At 33.7% G+C, this 12085-nt stretch overlaps 1 protein-coding gene across 1 annotated transcript in view; it reads right to left on the bottom strand.

Annotated features, from left to right (window-relative positions):
- The window catches only part of LOC102874581 (NKG2-A/NKG2-B type II integral membrane protein-like), a 34064-nt gene extending 24934 nt beyond the window's left edge, over positions 1-9130 (bottom strand). The window contains exons 1-4 of the mRNA XM_006888455.1: positions 8944-9130; positions 8413-8517; positions 7110-7261; positions 456-556 (exon numbers count right to left, since the gene is read on the bottom strand). Coding sequence (XP_006888517.1) covers positions 456-556; positions 7110-7261; positions 8413-8517; positions 8944-9130 — 545 coding nt within the window. The remainder of the gene's footprint in view (positions 1-455; positions 557-7109; positions 7262-8412; positions 8518-8943) is intronic.
- Between the last annotated feature and the right edge of the window lie 2955 nt (positions 9131-12085).

Below are 12085 nucleotides of genomic sequence, written 5' to 3' on the forward strand. Positions count from 1 at the left end.
ATTCACAATAATCTGATTGAAGACTTCCCTCTAACAATACAACACAGTTATATGCATTATTTCCTGGATCTTCTATTCTATAAGGAAAAAATGCAAAAAATCATAATATTGCAGTGATCTATGAAACAATAACATTTTTCATTCAGTAATAAAGAATAAAGTTAAAAAATGGAAAGCATACCTCATAAAATATTAATCATAATTATTATGACCAGTGAGTACTCTATTCTTCACTAATATTTGTGTGAGTCCATATTTTTAATTTATATATTTTACATTTCCATAATTGAACTTTGGCATATTTAATAATCAATATTTCTATTAACACTCCATGTCATTAGTTTGTATTGTTTTCTGCATTTCTGTAATTCCATTTAGGTATATCTATCCATCATTCTTATCTAATATTTTTTGTTTTTTTCTTCATTGAAAGAACATGATTTAAGACAACTTACTTTTTGTTGTAGTATGTACCATTAATCCAATGCCATGGATGATTATGATGTTGACGAGAAAGTCCAATCCATGAATTAGGTGATAAAAATCTTATAAACTTCTATCAGAAAAAGAAAGATAAAAATTCCATTTTTACAGTAATTATAAAGATTTTACTCCTTTAAAAATGTTTGTATTCTTTTCTTTCATTCCATAACACTGAAAGTCACACTTTATATTATCATAAATAGCCACAAAGGTTTGTTATATAAATAATGATTTCAATAGTAGCACTCAGTAATTTTTGTAGTAATACTTAAAAATGTATATCATTTAAGACTTTTAAAAAAAATTAGTTCATTAAATATTTAAATAGAACTCCATATACACCTCTTCAATAAAGTATGTTTATCTATCATAGTTTGATTTTGTAGAGAATATTGTCACTGCGGATATAAACTTCAGAGGTAAAAATTTTTGTTTTGTGACCTCAAACTATTCTTAAATTACTCCTTTTGTTGCTATTATGGGCCATCAACTTGCCTGTAAATCATAGCAACCCTATCTACAATAGCACTGAATTCTGCTGTATCCAGAGCTAACCCCATTACCTCATTTGTTGTGTCTATCCATCTCATCAAGGGTCTTCCTCTCCTGAGCTGTCCCTCCACCGTTCCAAGCATGATTTTCTTCTCCAAGGACTATCCTATCCTAGCCATGCACGCAAAGTATGTGAGAATTTTATTTCACCTTCTCCAAGAAAGACTTTTTGTTCTTTTGGAGGTACATGATATATTCAATACTCTACCTTTCACAAATTTTTTTGTTAATAGAAGCTTCCATTTAAAGACATAGTGAAGGACAACACATACATTACCGTAAGTAACAGCTGTGAGAGATAGATTGATTGAATTAAATATCTAGTGAATTAATAGATTTAGTATGGAGGAAAAAGAATTACACTTCCAGATGTATAAGAATTTATCACGCAAAAGCTTTCTTACTAATACTAAGAAAATTCTTCAAAATGTGTGAAAAAATAATGATGGACATCAGAATGAAAAAAAAATAATGGAAAGGACAGAAATATTAATATTTAAAATAAAATTATTCCTCATGAGTTTTCCAAATAATATTTACTGAATTGAACAATGTTTGGTATATATCTTATCAGTAAGATTTTAAAATGAAGAAATGACTCATATTGAAGGAAGTGTGTACCCAGCATAATGAATGAAAACATATTACAACAAGGCCCATAAGATTTCTGTTTAAATTTATAGTGTTTGAATAATCTGTTACAAAGGCAAGCAAAAATACCCCACAAGTACCTAGATATAGTAATTTCTGGCTAGTGCCAATGTTTAACAGGTGTAGCTGCTAACAAAACAATTGGAGGTTTGAATCCACCCAGTAGCATCCCAGAAGAAAGCCCAAGTGGTCAATTTTCAAAAGTGAATTTTTCTACAGCAACAGGCTAATTGGAATAAGAACAATGAGAATGTCCACTTAGTCGGGAAAAAAAACCAAAACAACCGAACAAACAAGTCATCTATTTCCCTGAAAAATATGAAGACATTGTTTAATAAGAAATTAAAATGTAGCCGCTGCTGCATGACTTCACCAGCCATCGCCACCACCATGGATCTGTCTCAGTGGATTAACTAGATACTTTGAGGCTGGGAGGGAAACTGCTGTCTATCTTGATCACTCAGGATCCCGTAAGCTGAAGCAGCAGGGAGGACCAGGATATCTTGAGGGGGGAGAGGAGCCACTTCCAGAAAAGAACAACAGGCTACCTGTTTTATCATCAAGGTGCTTTTGATGAAAAACTGCTGTCTAGCTTGACCATGTGGGACACCTTTAAGCTCAAGTAGCAGGGAGGACCAGTACACGTTGAGGCAGGCAAGGAGCAACTTCCAGAAGGGAACAACAGGTTTCCTGCTTTATCACTAAGATATTCTTTTTGAAGGGGGGGAGAACTTCTGTCAGGCCCTTAACGGACCAAGAAGGGAACACAAATATATAGGTGCTTCACAAAACAATGCCATACACTGGGTAATTTTATAGTTACAACAGCCTTATATATACTAATAAAATACTCATATAATGTCAAGAACGCAGCAATCTACCTCAGCCATCATGATAAAAACAGAATAACCCTTCTAAAAAGCAAACCCAATGAATACCCCAGATAGAAAGAACCAGAAGAAATGTGTTGATGTAAAGTTATTTGATCAACTACAGAAAATATGTAAATGTGGGAAGAAACAATGGAAGTGAATAAGAGAGCAAACACCTCAGAGACAATAGTCCAGAAGAAATATGTGAAAGAAGAACAACTAGAACAGCCATGGAGGAAAATGCAAAAGATGGAAGAAAGAATTGATAGGATAGATGAAGAGATACATGAACTTAAAAAAAAATCACCCCAAGACAGAGAGGGTACAACAACACAGTACTGATAATAATAGAAAAGCATGAAAATGCAATCCAGAATATTAAGACTGAAATGGCACAGTTGACCCACCCACTGGTAGGACAAACAAAGTAGAAATGAAGAAATGGAGAGGGTCAGTGAGCTGAAAGAGAAGAGCCTCACCAGAAATATACTAGAAGAAAAATCAGAGATGAGATGTAAAGAAAATGAAGAAAACATTAGAATCATGTGGGATGATATCAAAAGGAATAACATGTATGACTGAAATTCCAGAACAGGAGAGTGACATGGAAATCACTGAGAAGATTGTGGAAGAACTACTAGAAGAAAACAAACCATACTTTTGAAAAAAGAGCAAAATCCACATTTGAGAAGCACAGGGAGCACCTAATAGACCAACCTCCAGAATAAAAACATCAAGATATATTATAATCAAACTTTCCAAATTAAAAAATAAGGATAGAATTCTAAAAATAGTCTGAGAAAAACAAAGAGTTACCTACAAAGGGGAAACAATTAGATTAAGTTCTTATTTCTCAACAGAGCTAGAAGGCAATGGGATTCCATAAGCAAAAAGTTGAAAGAAAACAATTGCCAGCCAACAATCCTATTCCCAGAAAAACTCCCCATCAGATATGAAGGGGACATTAGATTCTTTGCAGAAAAGAAGAGACTAAAGGATTTTATGAAAAAAATGACCAAAACTCCAAAAAAATTTTAAGTAAAGTCAAGCACATGAAGACTAAAAAGGAAAATGCATGAACTATAGTAACCAGAACAACAGAAAAAGAAACATGACAAAAAGGCAAAAATAAAACCTGGCCAGACAATAATCATATTTAATGTGAATGGGCTGAATACAGCAATTAAGAGAAAAAAGTAGCAGAATGGATAAAAAAAACCAACAAAGTTTATCAATATGTTACCTACAAGAGACACATTTTAAAAAAAATAAGAGAAAAAGAGACAAAAAATTAAAGCCTGAGGGGAAAGATATACCAAGCAAATGGCAACCTCAAAAATGCACGAGTAGCAATATTAATCTATAATAAAATACACTTCAGAATAAAAACCATCATCAAAGTTAAGGAAGGGCATTATATACTGATTAAAGACACAAGAGATCAAGAAGACATAACCTTAGTCAACATTTATACATCAAATGATAGACCTGTAAACTTCATAAAACAATTGAAGAGACGAATAGACAGCACTACAATAGTGGTAGGAGTTTCCAACACACCACTATCACTAAAGGAAAGACCAACTCATAAGAAACTTAAAGATGCAGAAGCCCTGAACTATACAGTCAGTCAACTCGACCTTATGGATATATTCAGGGTACTAGACCCAATTAAAACTCAATTCATTTTCACTCAAGTACACAAGGTACAGTCTACAGAATCGATCACATATTTGAACACAAACAAAGCCTGGAAAAATTAAAAAACACTGAAATAATACAAAGTATCCTCTCAGACCACAATGCCATAAAAGTAGGAACTAACCACAGGAGAGTAAAGTTTACAAAACCATCATGTGGAAACTAAACAACTCTCTGCTAGAACAGGATTAGGTTATAAAAGAAATAAAGAATGAAATAAAAAAAATTCCTTGAAACAAATGATAATGAAAATACAATTTACCAAAACCTCTGGGACACAGCTTGGGTAATCATAAGAAAAGTCCTGGGCCAGATGGCTTCACAGCTGAATTCTACCAAACATGCAGATAGAATTTTGCATTAATTCTACTTAATTATTTCAAAATACTGAAAAAGAAAGAATACGTCCAGAGCATTCTATGGAGCAAGCATGACCCTAATATCAAAAACAGGCAATATCTTGGTAATATCTTTATATTACCAAGAAAGAAAACTACAGACCAATGTCTCTCATGAACATAGATGCAAAAATAATTAACAATATCCTAGCCAATAGAATCCAAAACAACGACAAAAAATCACCATGACCAAGTGGGATTCATAACACGTATGAAAGGATGGTTCAACATAAGAAAAAGTCAACATAATTCACTATATTAAAAAGTAAATAACAAGAACCGTATGATCTTAGCAGTTGATGAAAAAAAGAAATTTGACAAAATCCAACACTCTTTCCTGACACTCAGCAAATTAGAATAGAAGGGAATTCCCTCAACATAGTGAAAAATATACATTCAAAACCAAGAAGCAACACTATTTTCAATGGAGAAAGACTAAAAGCATTTTTCCCCCACAAACAGGGACCAGGCAAGGATTCCCAATGTCACCACTTCCATTCAATATTGTATTGGAAGTGCTTGCTAAGGCAATAGGATAAGAGAAGGAAATAAAAGGCACCCAGATCACCATGAGATGGTTAAGCTTTCACTATATGCAGATGATGTGAGATGATACACAGAAAACCCCAAAGACTTAACAACAAAAAAACAAATAAACAACAAAAAAAAAAACCCAACAAACTGTTAGAGTTAGTAGGCCAATTTAGCAATTTAGTAGGGTGCAAAAATCAGTAGGATACCTCTACAGTAACAAAGAGTACTCACAGAAGGAAATCAAGAAAGTAATACCATATACAATAGCAGCCACATGTTGAAATACATGGGAGTGAGTCTAACTAGAGATACAAAAACCCTATACAAAGAAAACTACAGTGCATTTCTGTAACACACAATAAAAGGCATAAAGAAATGGAAAAATGTGCCTTGTTCATGGATAGGAAGACTCAATATCATGAAAATGACAATCCTACCAAAAGAAATGTACATGCTCAACACTATCCCAATTCAGATACCAAATTCATTTTTCAAGGAGATTGAAAGGAAAATTGTCAAATTTATTTGGAGAGACAAGAGACCTCGAATAAACAAAATGCTTCAGAGAAACAAAAATGAGGTGTGAGGCATTGCATTTCCTGACCTCAAAAGTTATTACACAGCAATAGTAACCAAAACAGTATGGTACTGGTACAATAATAAACACATAAACCAATGGAACAGAATTGAGAACCCAGAAATAGACCCAGCTATCTACAGTCAACTGATATTCGACAAGGAAATGAAAGCTATTTAATGGGGAAACTACAACCTCATCAACAAATGGTGCTGGCAGAACTGGACTTCCACCTGCAGAAAGCTGAAATAGAATCCACACCTTATAAAATGGTACAACCATTTTGGAAGGCAGTTTGATGATTCCTCAAAAGGCTGAACACAGAAATTTCATATCACCCAGCTATTCCACTGCTTTAAATATACCCTGAGAAAATGAGAACTGAGGCACAAACAAATATACCAATGCTCATAGCAGCATTATTCACCCTCACAAGAACATGGAAACAGCCCAGAAAGCCAACCACAATTGAATAGATTGAGAAATTATGGTACATTCATACAATGGAATAATATACAGCATGCAGGAACAATGATTTAGAAATTATTACTTAACTTGGGAGGGACTGGAGAGCATTATGCTGAGTGAACTGTATCCTCTACAATACTCATATGAGTCATAATTTAGTATTTCTTTTTTTATTTTTTTTATTTTTTTTTATGTTATTATTTTTGGGTGCGTGTACCATCAAACCAGATCTGACTGGTACAGGAGGAGATTGCCCCTCCTTCCCCGGCAGAGCATCTGGTGGATTCGAACCGTGCACCTCTGGGATTGTAGTTGCAGTTTCTTGCCACTAGGCCACCAGAGCTCCCCTAATTTAGTATTTCTGTTTTCCAAATACTTTCTAATTTTTCCAACCTGCCTTTCAGATGTGTTCAAGGTTATCTTAGAACTGGAAACTGAACTGTATATTAATAGAACTTGGACATTAGTTCTGAGGGAACATTGAATTCTGATTTAACTCTTCCTACTTTGATTTGTGATTTTGACTGCTATAGAGTGTCCTTTGTGTTTCCAAAATAGACAAATCTTTGTCCTTTAATGCAATAAGAAACAAATATTACGGCAGTGTAGTTGTTTGATATAATTTGTATTGTTGTTGTTGTTAAGTGCCGTCGAGTTGCAGGCTACTCATAGCGACCCTATGAAGGAGAGTCCTCAATGCTTGGGTGCCTTTCTTCCTCTCTCCAGGTTCATAGGGTTTCTGGAGGCAAGCTATTACAGAAGTGGCTGCCACTCTTCCTTCCAAATAATTGGTATTACTGAAACAAATATATTTTATATGCATTTCTATTGGAATAATATGTCTTCTGAAATGTCATATAATTTAAATCTTACCAACTCTTCTTCGTTATCTATATGAAATAGATTTGAATTTTTAGAAGCACAAGAAATCCGACTCTCATCCCAGGTTTTTTTTTCAATACTAAAGTAATAGCAATTGTTGGAATAGGGAAACCAATCATCAGGACAACGAAAACAAGGATAACCTGAAAAATATTATTAGTTATATATCAAGAAACAGTTTGCATTGTGACATAAGAACTAACTGATACATACACATAAGCACATTAGATAAAGACATATAAAATATCATAAATATAAGTATATATACAACATGAAATATTTAAAAGAAGCAAACCAAACTTTAAGCAAAACATGTTCTGAAAATCAATAAACATTAATTTGTTATAATATTAAAACCATTTGTTTTTCATATTGTACTACTGTTGTTACATACTGTCCAGTAAATTCTGAACCCACAGTAAGTAGATGTAACAAAATAGAAGATAAGAACAGGACATTTGAGTCAATTGCAAAATTATGATATTAAAGGAAGATTAATTTTTAAAATTTTTGAACATGAAAGATTCCATCATAGAATGTCTACTTTTGGAATTTATCATTGTATTCAGAAGGCTTCTCAAAAATATCCTATTACTATTCCTTCTTCACAAGGAAAAATTGAAACATAGGATAATTTTATTGTATTAGAACTTTAAAAATTATTGCATACATTTTTTGATTCTTATTGTTCCTAAATAATTTGGTTTCAGTGTTTCTTTAGCTATAAAATGGAAATAATTAGTACTGAGGTAATGAGCTCTATAATAACTCCTAATAGTTGTTGTTGTTTTCTAGTTTTGCATTTGATGTGTAATTCAACATAAGAAAAAAAATGCATACTTAAACTATTTTACCAATAAAAATTAATGATAAAGTTTTGGGGAAAGAATTTTAATAACCTAATAGACACAATTGACCACTCCTTACAATATTTTATGTTGTCTTCAACAATGAAAAAGTATTGCCCTTGGGTTTGGTTTCTCAGTGCAAATCTTTAAGATGTAATAAATATACAAATATGCATATACAATACTTATATACATTGATAATTAAAAACAACAAAAAAGAAAATTCAGCTATTTATATCTTTAAAAGTTTCATAAAACTTTTCCACAGTTAGTCCACATTGATGTCATGTCATGCCTTTTATTGACAAATTTAAAGTACATTGAAAAGTACATAAAACAAATGCATGTATAAATATAAAAACACAGGACCTTAAAGTTATTAAATACATATGGGCTTTAAAAAATTCTTAAAGAGAATATTCCCTAAAAAACATTCAAAAACTTACAAGGAATATTAAACATAACTGTACTGGTTATTATACTGGCCATCAGGGCAATGCAGATGATTCCTAGGACTCCAGCAATAAGCTTCTCTGGAGATGATGAGAAATATGTAAAGAGAAAAGTAGAATCACTGAGAAAACATATGTATGTTTAATATTAAGAATATTTTAATATTCAGAAGGACACAAAGGTACAAAATAATTCATGTACAAATAGAGGGATTGAACCCACATTCTCTGTTCTAATTTTCCTCTCATAAATATAATTGCATTTTTAATAAAATAATAGCCAATAAATTTTTCATCAAAAAGCAACAATTTCTACAAATCTTGAATTGAATGAATCTTCTAATTTCATAATACACAATAGTATCCATATTTAAGTTTCTATTCTTAAAAATGAAAACTCATGAGCACATTTCATTAACCTGGCTCTTCTTGCTCCAAATCTTATTTTCACTTTTCCCTCACACTTCAATACTAAAATAACACTTTTAAAATGCAGTTATATTAAGAATTAATGACATGCTTTACCTCTGCAGTAGAGATTCCTGTTGTTATTTTGAAGATCCTGAGACACATTATGAAGGTTTAATTCCACATAAGTTATTTCCTGTTCAGTAGTTGAAATGGAGCAATTAGCATCCTTAATTTTGGTTTTCTGGCTTTTGGGGAACTTTGTCAGATTCAATTCTGTGTAGGTTACTGTTTGATTACTCATCTTTGCAGCTGAGAAGTGTCAAAGTCTGTGCTCTATGGTAAATCGTGTTTAAGAAGGAAATATATTCTGTATGTATGACAAGATCAAAGTAGGTGGGGAGGAAGGCTAACTCTATGCACTCACTTTGCAATTATAAGTGTGAAGTTTTAATTCTAACTTACATAATCCTTACATAAACTTGACATGATGGAATACGAAACTTTCAAAGATACTCTGCATTTAGTAAAATACTATTGGTTAGAGCAATAAAAATAGTAAGTTATAAAAAATAGTTTCATTTATTTAAGAATACTTTTACATCTGTTTTTGGTACTGAAAATGATAGGTACAGTCAGGATGCTCTTTAGAAATGAGGATGTCGAACTATATTTTCTATATCTGCTATACTCATGATAGAGAAGAGATTGACTTTGTCAATAATTTCACCTTACATAGGCCCACAATCAACACTCATAGGACTAGAAATCAGGAAAATCAAAAGATGTGTTTCTTAAGAAAAGCCTTCTGTCAGAAACTCTTTAAAGTGCTAAAGAACGACAATGTCAGTCTAGAGATTATGGTGCACTTGATACAGATCATAACTTAATTGCTTGCTGTGCAAATGAGAGCTGAACAGTGAATAAGGGTGACAGAAAAAGAATTGACATCGTTGAGTTGTGGTGATGGAGAGGAGTATTGAACTTGTCATGAAATGCCAAGAAAACAAGCATGTCTGTCCTGGAAAGGGTGAAACAAGGTTAATACTTGGAAGCAAAGATTTTGAAGCTCTGTCTCATAAACTTTGAGCAGGTTGCCAGGAAGGACCAGTACTTAAGAGAAAGACATACTTGAAAGGGTAGAGCATCAGCAGAGGAAAAGAGGATGATGCATGAGATGGATTGAACAATTACTGTGGCAATGGTGGAAGGTACATCAGAACCAGTGAAACTGACTCAAGATTGGGCAGAGTTCAGAGAAATTGTTCAAAAGGTCACTATGGGTCAGTATGAGAATACTTAAAAACAAGTCCCTGGAGACAAACATTGTGATTGGTGTGGTGTCAAGAGGTTATTGTTCAAAATTACTTTCCTAGCCATTGACACTGACATTTCCCCAGACTTGAGTGGGATCATACAAATAAGGATATTTGTCTGTCCCCAACATCTGTCTACAAGGGATTCATATTCTTGTAGGTTTAAAGTGAGCTAAAGCTGCAGAAATTTGAGAATTTCAACACTAACAAGGAAGAGGGTAAAGGGAATACCCCAATGTATCCTTTGTGGTAAGTGATTCCCACACCAGTTATTCTGGGATCTACACAGAACAATATAGCCTCCAGAGAGAACAAGAGATCAACAAGAGACAGAGCTGGATTAGAACCTCTGTTTCACGGAGCCAAAGCCAGAGGCCTTCACCCCTACTTGCTGGAGAACTGAGGGACAGTGCTATAGCTAGCAGGAATGAAGGAGCTATGTAACAATGAATTAATCTGTAAGACTATAAGTCAAAGGGCCTACAACAATGCTTGAGTCTACACTGAGGGATTGTATCTTGTGTCAACCTGGATTACAGCCCTGTTAACATTCTTATTAAAACTCTTGATTGTGGATATTGGTTCTATTGGTTATTGCAATAATTGGTATCAAATAAAGTAGGTACAGAAACATAGGGGAACATTTCTGACCTTATATAAATTGATTTTTACTGTATATCATCCTGAATATAAAAGACAACTCAGGAACTGGTTTGAGGCCTGGGACACTGATGAATGAAGGCCAGATAAGCTGCAGGAAGACATCAAGAATATCCATGAAGAAAGCAAAATGTCATTACAAAGAAGGAAGAAGAGACCAAAATCTATAGCAGAAGAGACTCTGAATATTGCACTGGAATGCCTTGAAGCCAAAATAAAGGGAAGAATTCAAGAAGTTAAGGAGCTGACTAGATTTCAAAGGGCACCTTGGGAAGACAAGGCAAACTATTATAATGAAATGTGCAAAGACTAGAGTCTAAAAATAAAAAGGGGGAAAAAATTAAAAAAAGAAAAAAAAAGAAAAAGGAAAAGGGACAAACTTGCTCGCCATTTCTTAAGCTGAAGGCGCTAAAAAACAAATTAAAGCTATGAGTGACAATGCTTAAGAATTCTTTATTGGTAGAATATTAAATGATTGGGAAGCATTAAAAGAAGATTGAAGGAGTATACAGAGTTATTGTACCAAAAATAATTGGCCGACACAGAAGAGTTTCAAGAAACAACATATGGTCAAGAGACAATAGTGATGAAGGAGAAAGTGTGGACTGCCTTGAAGGACTTGGCAAAAAATAAAGCCCAGGAATTGATGGAATAGCAACTGATATATTTCAACAAATAGATGCATCCCTGAATGTGCTCACCGGCTTGTACCAAGAAATCTGGAGGACAACCACCTGGTCACCTGACTGTAGATGATCCATATTTATTCCTATTAAAAAAAAAAGATGATAGGACCGAGTGTGGATATTATAGAAAAATATCACTAATATAACAAAATAGCAAAATTCTACTGATGATTATCCAGAATTGACTGGAATAGTGCATTGACAGAGTGCTACCAAAAATACAAGCTGGGTTTCGAAGAGGTCATGGCGCTAGAGACATCACCAATGTCAGATGGATCTTGGAAGAAAGTGAAGAGTAACAGAAGAATGTCTATCTGTGTTTCATTGACTATGCAAAGATATTTGACTGTGTGGATCACAACAAATTGTGGCTAATCTTGAGGAAAATGGTATTTCCAGAAAACTTGATTGTGCTTATGCAAAACTTAGACCAGTAAGCAATCATCAGAACAAAGCAGGGAAATACTACTAGGCTCAAAATGAAGAAAGGAGCACATCAGGGATGCATGCTGTCTCCATACCTTTTCAAAACATATCCAGAACAAATCGTTTGGGAAGTTAGGCTTTATGAGGAGGAATGTGGCATCAGGACTGGAG

The sequence above is a fragment of the Elephantulus edwardii genome, unplaced genomic scaffold (assembly GCF_000299155.1).
Source record: "Elephantulus edwardii isolate Elephantulus edwardi_28Jun2011 unplaced genomic scaffold, EleEdw1.0 scaffold00067, whole genome shotgun sequence".
Taxonomy (NCBI): Eukaryota; Metazoa; Chordata; class Mammalia; order Macroscelidea; family Macroscelididae; genus Elephantulus; species Elephantulus edwardii.